We start from the raw sequence: 18,810 nt of genomic DNA on the forward strand, positions 1-18,810 counted from the left end.
TAGCATTCATGATTTAAAAAAATGATGGCTTCATTTCATCTTTTTCATATTAAACATTTTGCATATTTTATATTTAGTTACTAAATCATGCTTTGAAAGAACTCATGGAAATACAAGGAATGAGTGAGAATGTATTACAAGTTCACCTAAATGGTGAGTATATCATCATTTTTCCATTAAGAAATGATGCAAGGGGCTGGAGAGATGGCTTAGTGGTTGAGCTCTGGCTACTCCTCCAGGGGACCCGGGTTCAATTCCCAGCACCCTCATGGCAACTGACAACTATCTGTAAAGTAACTCCAGTTCCACAGGATCCAACACTTTCACATCAGTACATAAAAAATAAAGTTAAATAAATTATTTTTAAGAAATGATGCAAACTACATAGGTTTGCATATTATAAATATAAATTTATTTGTGTTTTAGATCTGTTCAAATACTATATTTTGAAAACTGGAAGTATAAGGGCCTGTAGAAATTGGAAAGGTTATTAGAACTTTTTTAAGAGTAGTTTTTTCTTAAACAGTACTATCTCAAAAGAATGGTTGTGTGCCATTTTTTTAGAAGAAGTAATATAAACTAGTAGTCTGATTTTTTTTTCTTTCTACTTAAATTTAAAAAGCACTAGAAAATATACTTACCTGTAAAATAATCCATGCCAAATACTTACATCATTTTAATTGTACTTTAATTGGGCTGCATTTCAGGACTGCTGCAGATAAATGAAAAAATTGTTCTAAAGGAGATCACAAGGCAATTAAATCTAGAAAATGTAGTTGGAGATAAAGTTTTTGTGAGTATCATTTCAGATGTTTTATTTCTGGAAAGTTAGGAGAAACATATTAGACGGTTATATATATATTAGGATTTGTAATGTTTTTGTAATTAAAAGATGTATATATAGGATATATTTAGTCATCAAGCATTTATTTCAGAGATTGTCATGAATTTTTATGATTATTCATTGAAGTAAAAGTGTTTTTAAATCAACACTTGTAAATTATCATGGGCAGAGTGGATAGATTCAAGCTGAGTTTAAAGCTGGCATAGTGGGTTGGTTAACACCTTTGTTATTATGATTCCCTGGTGATATCAGACTGTTAGGCTATTGAATATTTCTCAATTTCAGATTCTTGTCTTTATTTTGTGTATTTCACAAGATTATTCTAAACAAGGGAGAAAGCATTAAATTTCCACCTGATTAAAAATATTGGATGGTAGGCTGGGTGATTGTGGCACGCACCTTTAATCCCAGTGCTCTGAAGGCAGTGGCAGGTATATTTCCGTGAGTTCAAGTTCAGCCTGGTCTACAGAACAAGTTCCAAGACAGCCAAGACTACACAGAGAAAACCTGTCTCAAAAACAAAAAACAAACAAACAAACAAAACAATAAAATACTGGATGGTATTGTGTTATATGTATATCTGTTATTGCATATCCATAACTTAGAGTGTAGTCTTGTAGTCTCAAGACACTGATAGTGCTTCAGACTGATTTGAAGTATTCAGATTTCTCATTAAACTGTTTCCCTGTTTGATTAACTTACTTGGCCTAAGAAAAAGCAAGAGTCATCCCTGTCTTAATCTGAGTTTGGTTTCAGTACCTGTACTTTTGTTTTTAAGTTATGGATAATTAATGCAAAGATACTCAAATGAGAATCTATCCCGTGGCTAATTTTTTAGTAAAAGCAATGCATTATTTTGTAAATATTCTTAAGATTCAGCCATCTTCATTTTATTAAAATTTAGTCTTTCTATTTTTGTTATTCAGGGAAGCGTTGCTGAAAACCTTTCATTTCTTCTGGAAGCTTTAAAAAAAGGTACATATAAAAGATATTTGTAAAGCATTGAAATTCAGAAATAGCAAAAGAGGTTTTTATAGGAATAAAATTGGTATTAATGAGATGGCTTAACAAGTAATAGTGCTTCCCACACAAGCTTGACAGCCTGAGTTTGCTCCCGGAACCAAAGATGTAAGGAGCAAACTGACTTCTGAAGATTGTCCTCTGACTCCACACACTCACGGTAACACACCAGAGTCTTCACGCGGAGACATCATCCTGGCACACTAATAATAAAATTTAAAAGAGTAAAATTATTCACGTATAATCATAGCACTTGGGAGATAAGATAGGAAGAATATGTGCTCTAGGACAGTATGAATGAGACCATGTCTCTGACAAGCAAGAATAAAGTCATTTTGCCTGTTATTTGTTAATTATGGTTGTCTTACATTCTGTTATGTAAAGATACTATAAATGATTGTCCATGTGTCTTTGTCTGGTTAGGTTATAATGGGTAGAAATTTAGATTAAAAGGTGCCATGATGAAAAGAATATTGCTTACCTGTCTTTGAAATATGTTTAAAAATACTTTTTCTTCCCATAGTTCAGAAAGTTACCAATTTTCATATTTAGGTACCTTGTAGAAAACTAACCAATGTCAGTTTCATTTGTATAATTTTGGTTTTTATAATTTGCATTCGCTGGTATGTGATGATGGCTATTCATTTGATGTTTTGACTCACCGTTGTTTCCTGTGTGATGCCTCACCCCATTTTGTATCATACCTATTTATAGAACTTTTTACACTTTGTTGTCTTAAATTCATACTTGTTGACTGAATAGAAGTTTTAAATTTCTGCATGACTATTTTATCTAGAAGATACCTTTATCTCCTTCAAATTTTAAAAACGTTCACCAATATTTCCTTTTAATACACATATCTCTAATTGATAATTTGGTTGGGTTTCTTTTTCTAAAGACAGTAGCTTAGGTATCCCGGGCTGTCCTTGAGTGTACTTTATAGCTGAGGCTGATTCTTAAACTCCTTATCCTCCAGCATTACTTACTTATGCCAGTAAGGCCACAGATTTATTTTTATATGCAGTGATTTGACTTTGAATAAACGTTTTCCCTATACTGAGATACTGGCCGTATTTAACGAATTCTTTTTTCTGTACTACTTCCTAATTTTGCTAGGTTTTAGTATTTTGATTTTTGTTTTTTTGCCAAAATTAAACCATTTAAACTCAGGTTATTTTATTACCTGGATAAATAAATAAATCGTCTCTTAATCTTTCCTTAGAAGTTTTACATAAATGTAAATTATTCCTAAAGTTGTGATGATTTTTTACTAAAGTAGTTTATATTCATATGGAGAGAAAATGTGTTGAGTGCTACTGAATATTACCTGATTGAAGTATTAAAACTTGTAGTTAAAAAAATTTTATTTCTTTTTATTGCACCACATATTCTAATTGGGTGTTTGTAGAGAAAACTTTAAATAAGAAGGTACATTTTGCACTTCTCTATTAGCTAAATATGTCTTTCTTGAAATAGTAGTTTTTATTCATTATTGACTACTTTTATATTCGAGAAGTGTTTTGATGGTATTGAAAAGTCATCTTTGTAATTGTTAAGGAGCTACACTTATATAATTATAAAGCTGTTTTGCAAATGACTTTCTCAATTTTTTTCATCAAACTCCTGTAACTAGATAGAAACTAGTTTAGAACAAAAATGGCTCTATTTGTCCTGTGGATAACTTTTCATGCAAGAGTGAACAAGCATTTGTAAATGCTCTGCCCAGAGTAACTTTTTAGTTTGTGTTGAGGTGAATTATAAACTCAAGTATAGCAGTTTGGGGAAAAAAATTATTTGATGTATTTTCTTATTAATTTGAAACACATTTTTTCTTAGGTGACAGGACTAGCAGTTGCCCAGTGATCTTCATCCTGGATGAATTTGATCTTTTTGCTCATCAGAAAAACCAGACACTCCTTTATAATCTTTTTGACATTTCTCAGTCTGCACAGACGCCAGTAGCAGTTATTGGTCTTACATGTAGATTGGTAAGTCTTTTTATTTAAAAAGAAGAAGAAGAAGATATATTTTTTTGGGTTTAGAAAATGCAGACTTAATTACTGGCATAATCTATTTGACTTAAAGTAAGTTTTAGGGTATTTTGAAAATTATCTTTCTTCAATTCTTTATACCTTGGTCTTGCTTCCCACTTGTGGAAAACAAGAAAAGAGTTGCCACCTATATTATAAGTTGTGCTTTAGTCCTCTCAATGAAATCATAGAATTAAAACCTACAAATACTAATTAGTGACATTTCTACTATATTGAGTAAAGAAACTGTTATGTAATACCAGTAGTATTTTATAAAGATTGTTAGTTTTTATTTTATCATACAAGATTATTTCCATAATTTGAATATATCTCCAGGAATTCTATCCATCTTTAACATCAGTAGAATGATTCTTTGTTAGGGGTTGATTTTAGAATGATCTCACCTAGATTATAAGTATTTAAAATTTTAGACAGTTGTATTATTCTTTTGTGCTTAGTCTTCCCCTTCCCCCACCCCTGTCCTGAGAACTGAAACCTAGGACCTTATACATAGTAGACATTCTTAGCACTGAATTTATTTACTGTTTTGATAGGTAATCTCACTCGTGGGTTTCCTAGACTGTCCATGAACTCAATATGCATCTTAGGCAGATCTTGAACTTATTTATGATCCTCTTGAGTGGCACAAGTTACTAGCAGGGTTATCTGTGTCTACTGTGGTTGCTCTTGTATCCATGTAAAGCCATGTAAGAATCCCCCTTTCTCTAACTTACTATAACTACCATGTCTCTGCAGATTTCTTCACGTTCCCACCACCTATCTCCTTTCTTCTTAACCTTAATTCAGGCTGGCTCATTTACTTATTTTTCTTTCCTACAGCTCTGTCTTTTTCATAAAACTTACTTTTTTCAATTAATTAATCTTCCAGTAGTCCTCCTAGTTTTCTACATAATTTTTCATTGTTTTTATTGCTTTTCTATGAAATTTCTGTGTTTGACTTCTCTCATATCTAGTATACTTTGTGTGCTTTCAGATTATTTTTCCAACATAGAAGAACTGACTGATAGTTTGTCTTTATCCTTGATACTCTATCCCCAACGCCAAACCAGAAACTATCACCAGGCTAAAAGAAATACATTCCTGTTTTAAAGAAAGGGACAGGAAGTGGGGCTGGGCAGAGGGCTTAGTGGTTATATCACCTGCTGGGTAAGTGTGAGGAACAAAGTTCAAACACCCAGAACCCACGTATATATTCCTGATGGGTAGGGTGTGGCAGTCACCTGCAGTTATAGAACTGAAGGCCTACTTAGTATCTTTAGAGCAAGCTACCTGACCAGAGTAGCCTAATTGATGGACTTCTGGGTTCAATTGAACAAGAAAGATGGAAAGCCGTGATGAATTCTCTTGACATCAAACTCAGGCCTCTACACATATATACACAGGCACATTTATGTAAAATATACAACATACATGTATGAAAAAAAATTATGTGAAAGTAGGAATGACTTTCTCAATAAGCATGAAGATTTAAATTCAATCTCTACACCCATATAAAAAGCCAGATATGATGATGGGCCACTGTAATCTATGCCTGCGGAGATGGAGACAGGAAAATTCCTGTGCCTTGTTAACCAGCCAATCTAAATAGGCAAGCCTCAGGTTCACTGAGAAAGTCTCGCCTTTTTTATTTTTTTAATCTTGGTGTATGTGTATGTGATAAGTTAATACATATGGATACGCATGTGGAGGTCAGAAGATAACTTTCAGGAGTCCTACCATGTGAGTCCTGGGGATCAAACTCTGGTTTTCACTCTTGGTGGGAGTTCTTTATACACCCAGCCAGACCACTGTCCCAAAGGAACCCTGCCGTAAAAACTAAAGTGGAGAGCAGTGAAGGCGGCACTCGGTTTTAGCCTTTGGCCTCCACATACAAACATTCATGACTACCTTAGGCCTTCAGAGTGATTTTGACTCTTGTTTCTGCATGTTTCTCTAATTCTGTTTCTTTTTTTTTAAATTTTTTATTGATAAAAGGAGAATAAAGAAAAAAAAAACAAATTTCCACCTCCTCCCAGCCTCCCATTTCCCTCCCCCTCCTCCCACTCTTCTCCCCCTCCTCCCACCCTTCTCCCCCTCCTCCCACCCCTCTCCCCTTCCCCCCACTCCTCTCCCCCTCCCTCTCCAGTCCAAAGAGCAGTCAGGGTTCCCTGCCCTGTGGTAAGTACTAGGTCTTCCCCCCTCCATCCATATCTAGGAAGGTGAACATCCAGACTGGCTAGTCTCCCACCAAGCCAGCAGATTGCGTAGGATCAAAACTGCTTGCCATTGTCCTTGGCGTCTCATCAGCCCTCATTGTTCGCCCTGTTCAGAGAGTCCAGTTTTATCCCATGCTTTTTTTGGTAATAGTCCAGCTGGCCTTGGTGAGCTCCCAGTAGATCAGCTCCACTGTCTCAGTGGGTGGGTGCACCCCTCGTGGTCCCGACTTCTTTGCGTGTTCTCCCTCCTTCTGCTCTTCATTGGGACCTTGGGAGCTCAGTCCAGTGCTCCAGTGTGGGTCTCTGTCTCTATGTCCATCCATCGCCAGATGAAAGTTCTAGGATGATATGCAAGATATTCGTCAGTATTGCGCTAGGATAGGGTCATTTCAGGTTCCCTATCCTCAGCTGCCCAAGGAACTAACTGGGGACCTCAGCTTGGGCACCTGGGAGCCCCTCTAGGGTCAATTCTCCTGCCCACCCTAAAGTGGGTCCCTTAACTAAGAATTGTGGTTCCGTGCTCCCCTATCCAACCTTTCTTTATCCCGATCCTCCTGTTTCCCCAAGTCCCCCCACCTTCCCTTCTACCTTTTCTCTCCCCATCTCCCCTTACCCCCATCGCACCCCACCCCCAAGATCCCACTTTTTTCCCCGGCAATTTTGTCTACTTCCCTTATCCAAGAGGATAACTATATGTTTTTCCTTGTGTTCACCTTCTTACTTAGCTTCTTTAGGTTCGCCAATTGTAGACTCCGTGACCCCTATTTATGGCTAGAAACCAATTATGAGTGAGTACATCCCATGTTCTTCTTTTTGGGTCTGGGATACCTCACTCAGGATAGTGTTTTCTATTTCCATCCATTTGCATGCAAAATTCGAGAAGTCATTGTTTTTTACCGCAGCGTAGTACTCTAGTGTGTATATATTCCATACTTTCTTCATCCATTCTTCCATTGAAGGGCATCTAGGTTGTTTCCAGGTTCTGGCTATTACAAATAATACTGCTATGAACATAGTTGAACAAATGCTTTTGACATGTGATAGAGCATCTCTTGGGTAAATTCCCAAGAGTGGTATTGCTGGGTCCAGGGGTAGGTTGATCCCGAATTTCCTGAGAAACCGAAACACTGACTTCCACAGTGGTTGCACAAGATTGCATTCCCACCAGCAATGGATCTGTGTTTCTTTTGTGAAGAATTGTGCTCCTGTATATTTACAGGAAGAAAACCAAAGCATAGGTGTAAACAGTTTTGTCAGCAAGAAACCCCTCTTTGTGGAAATCATTCCTTAGTGTTTGTTGTTGCTTTCTCTTCTCGTTTGTCATTATTGACCACCACAAAAACAGCTTCTGTTTTGACTCCTTCCAGTCTCAGATGCAAGATTTTTTCTTTCTTGCAATTCCTTCTTTGGGGGTGAAGTGTGCGTGCATAGCAGACATGTAAAGGTCAGATGACGACTTGTAGAAGTTGATTCTCCCCTAGTATATGGGTTCCAGGAATTGAACACAACTCTTCAACCTTAGCAGTAGGGGCCTTTTCACTCTGAGCCTTCTTCCCAGCTCCCAAGTAGTGTCTTAATCTTTGCAAAGAATATTATTTTCATTGCCTTTCTGCTACTTATACAAATAACTTTTATCTCTCTTTAGTAGAAAACAGTTATAATATTTGTATTTTTGAATATTACCTGTATTAATTCATCTGTTGTCACTATAAAACTATTAAAAAACATTCTAGGTATTTGTATTTCCCCTCTTGAACCAACACAACTCTTAGTCATTGCTCTTTGCTTCCTAAATGAGCCATAATTATTTAAAATTTTCCTTCGTATCACAGCTTACTAACCTTTTGTTTGTTTTCTATTATAAAGATCATTTGGCTTTAAAAAATGCACATTTTCTGGAGCTGCTGTCCTCTTTTTAAAAGCAAAAACTTCACTGTAGAAAATACCAATATTTGTTGGAGATAACAGTATAATGAGTCCTGACTCTTCCACGTTTATGCATTGATTGTGTAATTTTAATAATTATCACAAGATAACTTAATCTGTACTTATCTCTTCTTTCTCTGTAAAATATTGAGGCAAAAAAATAATGTCATTTCATAATTAATTACTTAGTTAATTTTAAGAAGATGAGAATTTTTCAAACTATTTCTATCAAGTAATTACACCTTAAAAATACTAATTGCATGGAGAATGGCTCAGCTGTTAAGAGAACTTGCTGCTATTAGTAAGAGTGAGAGTTCATGTTCCAACATTGGTTCTTTCCACTGATCATAGCAGCTGAATTCTAATAGCTCAGCAAATAGAACTTTGCTCTGTTACTCATCTTGTTTCTTGAGACTCCTGGTTTTTTGAGACAGGGTTTCTCTGTGGATCTCTGGCTATCCTGGAACTCACTAGGTAGATCATGAATGTTGGGATTAAAGGAATGTGCTACCACCACCCAGCTTCTTGAGACTCTTAAAATCATGAATCATGAATATCTCTGGATTTTTGTTACCTTAGATTTTTATGAGAACTTTATGGTGTACAGAATACCACACTGATGTGCTTGTGTTCCTATCAGTCTTGGTCAGGAATAGTTATTGTTTGAGTGTCCTTAGTAGACTTGGGGATGTTAGCACTTGATATCAGGGCCAGAGGAATTATTTAGTTCATCGGTTCTCAATTTGTTGGTTGCCCAAGACCATCCTAGATATCAGATATTTACATTACAATTTATAACAGTAGCAAAATTACAGTTATAAAGTAGCAACAAAAATAATTTTATGGTTCAGGGTCACCATATGAAGTAATATATTAAAAGTTTGAAGCATTAGGAAGGTTGATAACCACTGATTTAGTTCCCCTCAAATTAAAATGCTTACTTAGGAATTATAAATAAATGTTACTACTGTTTGCTTATTCTCTGACAGTGTATTTTGAACATGCTTCTTACACGGATGTCTTTTTGTTTCCAAAGGATATTTTGGAACTCTTGGAGAAAAGAGTGAAGTCGCGGTTTTCTCACCGGCAGATACATTTAATGAATTCATTTGGTTTTCCACAGTATATGAAAATATTTAAAGAACAGTTATCTCTGCCTACAGAATTTCCAGATAAAGTTTTTGCTGAGAGGTGGAATGAGAATACTCAAGTAAGTTGAAGGCAATAATGACATAGAAATGTGTGTCTTTTCTTGTTAATAGAGGAATGAAATTTTAAACTTTTTCTTACTTAAGGGCAATAGACATAACTTGTGTCCTAAATTATATCTTTTAAGAACTTCAGGTTAAGCTTTAGCACTCTTCAGTAGCTGAATTTTTTAATCTATATTTGGTTTACATTTTAGGTAATTTTTTTAGTGAATTTACATAGTTTAGATTTTATTTTATATATAAATTTTGCAATTTGACAAGAGACCATATTGAAAGTTCACTCTTATCCTACACATGTGTTTTTTATTCCAGTTCTCATAGACAACTTAAGTTTGTTTCATTAGTTTATTACAACACTGTACAGGCTGTGGCACCTCTTATGAGTATACTGGGCAACCAGACTACCACTACACTATATTCTAGCCCACTTACTTTGTACCATTTCAAACCTTACTTGTAAGCTAAAATTTGTTTAGAGTTTAGTGCTTACGTGTTTTTTTTATCTTAATTTTGCTCTGATTCATACAGTAATTAATGGTGTAACAAAATATATAATAAAATAAATTTAAGGTAAGAAGGGTTTATTTTGAGAGTATGAGTTGAGTTTGAGTTTAAGGATATAGTGGTGCGAAAGACATGAAGACCCCAGAGCTTTTGGTAGATAGTCAACAGCATCTGCAGTCAGAAAACAGAGTAATGAATGTTCCTTTTCAAATCTCAATCTCTCTCTCTCTCTCTCTCTCCCTGTCCCGTTTTTAATCCAGGACCCCAACCCAGTGGGATGGTGATTGAGATGGGTGTTGTCTTACTCACTGTTCTATTGATATGAGGAGACACCATGACCAAGACAACTCATAAAAGAAAACATTTAATTAGGGTCTGGCTTACCATCTCAGAGGCTTATACCATTGTCATTATTACACAGAGTGTGACATCAGACAGGCATGGTACTGGACGAGTATCAGTGATACATCCTGATCCACAAGCAGAGAGGGAGAGACTGGATCTGGCATGGACTTTTGAAACCTCTAAGCCTACTCCAATGACATATTTCCTTCCACAAGGTCTTGCCTCCTAATCCTTTTAATATTCCAAACAATTTCATTCCTTGGTGACTAAATATGTGAGCCTACAGCAGCCATTCTTATTCAAACCACCACGCATATCCAACCTCAATAAACTAATATAGATAATTCTTTACAGGCATGTTCAAATATTGACAGAGGTTTCTGTCTCACCGGTTCCCCGGCCTGAACAGTCCCAAAGAAACACACAGAGGCCTACATTAATTATAAACTGGTTGGCCTGTTAGCTCAGGCTTCTTATTAATTAACTCTTACATCTTACATTACCCATAACTCTTGTCTGTGTTAGCCACATGGCTTGGTACCTTTTATTAGTGAGAAATTCTCATCTTGCTTCCTCTGCATCTGACTGAGTGATGACTGCAGATTGAGCCTTTCATCTTCCCAGAATTCTCCTATTCTGGTCACTCCGCCTATACTTCCTGCCTGGCTACTGGCCAATCAACGTTTTATTAAACCAACACAAGTGACAGATATGTACAGGGTACAAGACCATTGTCCCACTGCACTCAAAGGCTAACCTAACTTAGATAATCTTCCATTAGTAAGTTGTTGACAGTATTGACCATCACAGCTATTATATGTATACAACACACTTTAAGGTGATTAATATCTTAATTTTACAAATACTTAGTTTTGGATTTTTCCCTTCCACCAAACTAATCTTACATGGGACTAGGCAAGTTTTCTCTGATGCTGTGTCTGATTTAAGATCTCTTTCTATAGGAAGATGTTCTTTGTCATTGGTAATCTACATTATTTCTTTTCGTACTCTGTTCTGGATTTTAACATCTGACCATTTGCTTTACTTCTCAATGCCTCACAGGCATTCCCCTTATATAGCTCTTGAGCTAATAGTCTTATTTCATCATGTTTTTGAGAGATTTGACTGCAGTTATTCATATTTAAATGTCTTCCAGGGATTTTTGTGTTTTCATGCCTTTTTATTCTCTTTTCCTAAGGTGACTTTGCAGCCAAGGCCATTGTCCACCTAACTATGTTGCATGTGTGTATCCATCACTGTATAGTTTTAAAGCCATGGGATCTACATCTTGAGATACAGCCACAGATGAAAATTAAACAGAAAACAATGGCATTTATACTGAACATATATAGGCATTTGTCATTCCCTTAACAATGCAGTTTAATAATGGCCTAATTCTGTTGCTATAATAAAATGTTCTGATTAAAAGCAACTTGAGATATGGCTTACAGGTTAGAGTCCATCATTGGGAAGCCAAGACAGGAACAGGAAGGCAGGAAGTGAAATGGAAGCCATGAAAGAATGCTGCTTACTCACTTGTACAGTTTGCTTTCTTAGAAAACCCAGAGCTACCTGCCCAGAAATGGCTCAACCACATTGAGCTAAGCCTCTCGCTTCAATCATTAATCAAGAAAATACCCTCCAGCCATGCTGACAGACCAATTTGATTGAGGTAGTTCCTCAGTTGAGTGCCTAGCTTCCCAAATGACTCTTAATTTGTGTCTAGTTGGCAAAAAACTAACCTCTACACACACACATACACAAAGCTATTTACATAGCATTTACATTGTGTTGGTTGGGCGGTATAGTATAAGTAATCCAGAGATATACAGAAATGTGCTTTGGTGATTACATACCCAGACTAATGACCTTTTCATATCAGAGGATAGGATTTCCCCTTATTTTATTTGTCTAAGATATTTCCTCTACTCAGTTTTCTACACAGTAATGAATATAATTAGAGAATGGCAGGAGTTTCTGGTGAAGCACTAGTCTAGATGATTTAAAAAGTGGATGCAGTTTGATGACAGGATGACTCGCCTCTAGTGTTATCACGTAAAGATGAAGTCGTATGCAGTTTAGGTAGACACTGATTTAGCAAAATAAAGCAAAGGGTAGTCCAGTAGAGAGAGACTCAAACAGAAAAATGAGGTGGCAACTCTTTGAGTCCTTTCCGATTTTGTGAATATTTATGGATGGTATGATCATGAGGTAGAGTTACTCTCTTCCTCCTGGCAAATCATGCTGAACCAGATCTCCCTTTTAGGTTATTTCCTATGAGCCTTTTGAAACAGCCAGACACCAGGCTCTATTGAGGATGCAGGCCCTTAAGTAGCATGTGAAAGTTTCCTGGCACCTTAGTTATTGATAAGAACAAATTTCAACTTGAAGAATGTTTAAACAGGCACAGAAAGGCATTTGTCCATTGAGAAACACTTAGCAAGACATACCTACAGTTTCCTTCGTTTCCTCATGTCAAGTTGCATCCAAGCAGGATACCAGCTCCTTAGGTACAGCTGTAGTTTTCCTTGTTACCCTCAGCTTTCTAGTTTGTTTTATTTTGCTGTTTTGTTTTCAGACTTTATTGCCCCCAATCAAACTTAAGTGGCACATGGTAGGTGATGATCTCTTTTCTAATGACAGGCTTACAGCTTTAGTGTTTAAAGGAGAATTGGCACTGTTAGGGCTTGCAGTTTCATCATCTTGTGCTGCCTCCTTGAGTGTGTTACTAAAATGTACTTGGAAAGTGTCAGCACCATGGTTAGAGTCCCCTTCTGGGTGGGGGTGTGGTAAAGGTGGTTTGGGAGCTAGCCACTACTTCAGTGCTGACATTGCAACTAGTTGTTTATGATAAACCTGTAGTTCTTACAAGCTTTTTGAAAGCACTAAATAGTGAAGATTTAACTAGAAAAATACATTTACTGAGAGCGTGAAATTTCAAGAGAGAATCAAAAGTTTATTCCTGAAATTTAGATATTTTTGAGGTGAAAAAAAGCAAAACATCTCTAGTAGAGATATATCTCTAGTAGAGATATAAACATGTAGTTTATCTGTGGCTTTCATTATTGTTGGGGAGTTCAGTATTTATATTTGTTGGGAATTTTTTTAGAGATCTTCAGTAATTTTTTTTACAGTGTCATGTAGTGTCTTTTGGTAGTATGTTCTTGTTTTTATAACCCACTGTCATATTTTGCTGTCCATATACCCTTGTTCGTAGGGCCATCTGCTGGAGACTGGCCAACCTGCTAGGAACAAATGATTCTATCTCTCCTAGAACCTGTCAGCTGCCCTAGCTTCTCAACCAGAGCTGGGGCTCATGAACCCCTTCCCATCCTGTGCTAACTGGCTTGATCTTGTCCAGATAACCTCAGCTTCCATGAGTTCATGTGTTGTGAGAGTCTGCTTGTTTGTCCCCAGCTGCTCAGCTCCAAAATAACCATACAGAAACTATATTATTTAAATCACTGCTTGGCCTATTATCTCTAGCTTCTTATTGGCTAACTCGTACATGTTATTTTAACTCATCTCCATTAATCTGTGTGTGCATCACCACGAGGTCGTGGCCTACCAGCAAAGATTCAGCGCATCTATCTCAAGCAGAGGCTCCATGGCTTCTCCCCTGACTCTGCCTTCCATCTCTCAGCATTCATTTTCATTTTTTCTGCCTAGCTCTGTTCTACCCTATCAGGCCAAGCCAGTTTCTTTATTAACCAATGGTATTCATATTCATGTGGGAATCCCACATCACTCATGAGTGCAGAAGTTCTGTTCTGGTCCTCTCTAGCCCCCTGGCTCTTAGAATCTTTTCATGCCTTTTTCTAAGACGGTCTCTGAACTTTGGAGGAATTGTCGTATATAGATGTTCTATTTCTGGCTGAACACCCATCATTCACTTAGCATCTGCACTGTGGCCAGTTGTGAGTTTCTCCATTAACCACCATCTGCTACACAAAGAAACTTTTCTGATAAGGTCTGAGTGCTGTACTAATTACCAGAGAGGAATTTAGAGGGTACAGTGTCCATACAGCAGAATAGTAGAAATAGAGCTTCCCAACCATAGGTACTTGGCTGTATTTACAGTACTAGGCATGTGCCTCTTAGTCTGTAATATTTGTGCCCCTACTGCTCCCATGGTCATAGCTTGCTATTTTGGTCATTATTTTGTTACTGTTTTTGTTTTTACTTGTTTAAGGAAAAGGAACCTTTATACCAAGCAGATTACTTGTGAAAAATGCCAAGTGTTGCTGCATCTGTCCTTGCTCTGTCGCTTTGAGTTTACTTCTTTTCATTTGATGTTTTATTCAGTGCTGTTTCCTTACCTTCCTTTGAATGCCAGTTCTCTAGAATTATTTGATTCTTTTATAATCTTGCTTGAGCAAAGACCCTAATTGACCTCCATATTTTTACATTCATTGGCATCTTATAATGTACTTCAGTTTAGTTTTACAAAGTAGTTTGTATCAAATTGTTACTACTTCCCTCCTGAAGTTTCTTCCCTTGTGTGATAGTTAATCTTCATGTCACTATGGAAATACATGGAGAAATACTGTACTTGGTTCCAGTTAGGCTTTCTTTTTCTATGCTGCCCCTTTGCAAATAACTGTGCTGAAGAGATAGGAAGAATTACTTTTGTACCATGGTCTTACTTCTGCTCATGTTCTTATAGCGCTTCATAATTTTCCCATTATATTCTTTTAATACTTCCCCTTTTTTCAAGTATAATAACTCGATTCTCTGGTTTGTACTACCTTCTGTTCAACCATCCCACCAGTTTGACTATGTTGTTTCCCCTTATTAGATTGGAAATTTGGGATTAAGCTATATTATCCTTATTGTTTTGTTTTTGTTTGTTTTTTTTTTAGTGTCTCTCAGAAGACTCAACTGTGCGTGAAGTTTTACAGAAACATTTCAATGTCAACAAAAACTTGCGGTCATTACATATGCTATTGGTTTGTGTTTTTTAACTACATTTATTTTTGCATGATCCGTGAAAACAAAAAATTATATGTTAATGGATAAGTTTTCATAATAGATTTTTATTAGAAGATGAGTTCTGATACTATCTTCATAGAACTTTCTTTATAGAAAGCTTGAAAAAAATAGAGAAATAGCCACAATGGTCAGAGTCCCAGCTTGTAGAAGAATGAAATTCAAGGACTTCCAGTCTCTTGTCCTTAACTGTTGAGTATCTGAAGTGTACATCTAACCTGATGCTGTTTTTTTGTCTGCTACATTGACAAACCTGAGATATTTCTATTCGATATACAAATTAATACAGTGAAATTGTTAATTGAGGTGAAAACTTAGTCCCAGAAACTGATATTTGCTTGAGTAGAGAGCACTAAATGAAGAGAATAGTTATGTCTAAGGTTATAATTGTTTTCAAAATTGCTTACTTATAAACTGTAATTACTTACTTACCTTTACATATTATTTGTAAATATCAGAGTTTTGAATTGTGTTCTTTCAGTTTCTTGTTGGACATTTCTTCTTTTAATTATTTTTGACAAGTAAGATTCAAGCAGAGATAGTAAGATAGTAGATCTGAACTGAGTCTCTGCTGCATTGTCATGGAGCAGAGTTTAAGGCTAACTCTCTAGTTTCTTTCTTATACGAATAAACTATACCAATTTTTAAACATTGTTCTTTAATATCTCCAGAATATTCAAGTAAATAAGTTATTTTTAATGCACCTTTCTTTAGATGCTTGCTTTAAATCGAGTAACAGTATCACACCCATTTATGACTTCAGCAGATCTAATGGAGGCACAACATTTGTGTAACCTGGATTCTAAAGCAAGTATTGTACATGGTGAGAAACTGCTTTGTTAGTATTTCCTTTAACTTTTGGATTTTTAAAGTTTGGATTTAGATATTTTCCAAACTTATAATCAGTATGTAGCATAGTGCATTGTATACAGAGTATTTACATAGCAGCTTTGAATTAGTACTGTCCAGTGTGTGTATTATCACTGCTCTTTAGAGTGAAAAAAACTGTTCAGCCTCCCATGCCAATAGGAATTCCAGGTAAGGTTATTGACAATGTTCTCCATCTTTCCTCTAAGTGCTACTATATTTGGTGGTACTTGTTCATTTGAGGTTCCCTCTTCCTTTTGAGAATGGAACATTTTTCTTTCCAGTATGTTGGGGGAGAACAGGGGCTATGCACACAGATTTAGATATAACTCCCAGAACTTCCCTGCATAAATGCCTCCCAAAGGCATGTTATTTGAAATTGCATGATAATCACAACTTCTATTATTTGTTGTGGGCCATATAGTATCAATCTTTTCATGCTTATAGCACACCCTTTTAAGTTTACAAAAATCCTTATTTTGCAGATCTCCCCCCACTCCCATCCCCCAAAGAAGTCAGTAATAGCTATGTTTGGGGAAGTTAAAAGACTTACTTGTGTTCTTGTAGAAAATAGTGGTTGGAATACTTTTAAATACAGGGCATCCCACCCTTCTCTACCCTTTAAAGCCTTGACTAAACTGTAGTTATTTTCTAGAGGACAGTCATTTCAGTGCCAAGCAACTCAAGAGTTTATCTCTCTTTTATTATAGGTCTGTCCGTCTTGGAAATCTGTCTTATAATAGCAATGAAACATTTAAATGACATATATGAAGAGGAGCCCTTTAATTTTCAAATGGTCTATAATGGTGAGATGAAAAGTTTGTCATTTTCTTCTAGATTTCTCTGTCCCTTATTGGGGGGTACTAATACTCTTATTGCTTACTTTGCAGAGTTTCAGAAATTTATTCAAAGAAAGGCCCATTCTGTTTATAACTTTGAGAAACCTGTGGTCATGAAGGTATGGTTTGATTTGCTTGTAGTTTTCATCAGATCCAACTTGATTTTTTATATATTTCATAACCTTTTGAACCCTTAAGTATTTTATTGTAAGAACTCTTTGAGAGCAAAATTTGGTTAAATTGAAAAATACTTCAAAAATTCTTTAGGCAGCCTGTTTTAGAGTTTGTGAAGATAGATTGCCCTCTACTGTCTGTTCTTAGTACTTGCATACTGCAAAGGAAGTACATTGCTGTAATGACCCTATCCTTTTTCAGCCTACAAGTTGGTACTTACAAATGTTAGGTTATATTTGTAGTAAGTTATCAATTTACAACTTGACAGTGATATCCTATAATACATTCCTCTGCTCCAAAGAAAATGGGAATCACATTATATAGACTTAGGTTTTCTAGTAGGCATGGGAAATATAAGGTCAAATAACTGTAAAAGTATAACTCAGTCTATTAAAAATATTTCCAAATCTGTGATTAAATATTTTATGGAGTATTTTCTATTATATCTTTAAAATTTGGAATATGTGTACAGAATTACAGCAGATCCCAATTTAATAAATACCCATTAGAAATTTTTTCTTTTAAATTTTAAATATATAACTAGAAAAGTAGATTTATATTTAAAAATTATACCAAATATATTTATTTTACTAAATAAAATCTCAGTTTTGCGTTCATATTTAATGGAATCTAAATAAAATGTAAACAGGCCCACCCATTTCAAGGGCTTGATTCTCCAATGTTGGCACAGTGTGGTTGGGGTGGGGACTGTTACAAGGGACTAAACGTCTTTATTTTTAAACAGTGGAAGCCTGATTTGGCATTCCTTCTAGAGCATAGCCTGCATTTCTTTTCCTGTAGCAGTTTTCACAGAGTCTTGCCAGTTCTCGAGGCAGTACCAGTCCTAGCATCCTGAGGGAGGATTCTCCCTAACCCCTCTCTAGTGTCATGGTTGTGCAAAGGACACCCGGGCATGTTTACGAATCATTTGTACATTTTAAAATAGGGTATATTTCGCAACTTGGAAATGTTTTTTTCAGTTTTGTTTTTCTATACTGAAGAATCTAATATTTTCTCATTTTATAAAATGATTGACATCTGAGCCTTTTCTCTTCCTATAAGAACTTTTAAGACAAACAGAATTATATCCTAGTGATACTTTTCACAGTGAACTTTAAGAAAAAAATGCTCAAGAATCTACTTCAGTATTTACAGACAAGGGAGATACCATGGCCAGGATGGTGGTTTCCCCAGGGGTAGGCTTATCCATTGCACTCCAGATGTTTGACCCTGCAGTTTCCCAGATGCAGGAAATTCGACTTCATGATTTGTGAAAGTCAGTGACTGGATTCGCAGTCTCCACTGGGAGAGAGAGAGAGAAAAAAGAATCTACTTCTACTTCCATGTGTCACTGTTTTAGTATGTCATCAGTGTGGTGTTTCTCTTTCCTTACTAACAAACCTCAACAGTTGTCAAGGTTCTAAAAGTACTGTATGAGTTGTAGAGTAAGAGGAAGCAGACAGTGACAGTTTCTGTTAAGGTGACTAAGAGGAGCATGGACGGGAACTTCACTGACGGGTGGTAAAAAAACGAACACACCACCACCCCGGGGTTGTGCCACCTTACAGGCCCTTTGCTTACAGGACCCACCCGATAGCTTTATTGTACTCTGGACCTTTCTTAACCTGTGTTACAGTTGTTTAACTGTTTTGTTCTTTAATTTTTACTTATGTTTCTTGAAAGGAGTTATTCTCATATAATATATCCCAATCTCCTCCCTCAGATCCTTCCCACCTCACCCTTCCAACTCCATGCCCTCCCTCAAGAAAACAGTCAGGCAAATAGACAAGGATAAAACAAAGTGAACAAACAGACAAAAGAAACAACAAAATAGCAGGGGAAAGC

General features: G+C 36.2%; 1 protein-coding gene across 4 annotated transcripts in view; it reads left to right on the top strand.

Moving 5' to 3' along the window:
* Positions 1-18,810, top strand: part of Orc4 (origin recognition complex subunit 4) — a 38,880-nt gene that overhangs the window by 16,493 nt on the left and 3,577 nt on the right. For all 4 annotated transcript variants that reach the window (XM_075985290.1, XM_075985289.1, XM_075985287.1 and 1 more), the window contains 9 exons: positions 78-153; positions 708-793; positions 1,771-1,819; positions 3,701-3,852; positions 9,073-9,246; positions 14,959-15,045; positions 15,800-15,908; positions 16,663-16,758; positions 16,843-16,910. In XM_075985290.1, coding sequence (XP_075841405.1) covers positions 78-153; positions 708-793; positions 1,771-1,819; positions 3,701-3,852; positions 9,073-9,246; positions 14,959-15,045; positions 15,800-15,908; positions 16,663-16,758; positions 16,843-16,910 — 897 coding nt within the window. The remainder of the gene's footprint in view (positions 1-77; positions 154-707; positions 794-1,770; positions 1,820-3,700; positions 3,853-9,072; positions 9,247-14,958; positions 15,046-15,799; positions 15,909-16,662; positions 16,759-16,842; positions 16,911-18,810) is intronic.

Source organism: Microtus pennsylvanicus, chromosome 9 (assembly GCF_037038515.1).
Source record: "Microtus pennsylvanicus isolate mMicPen1 chromosome 9, mMicPen1.hap1, whole genome shotgun sequence".
NCBI lineage: Eukaryota > Metazoa > Chordata > Mammalia > Rodentia > Cricetidae > Microtus > Microtus pennsylvanicus.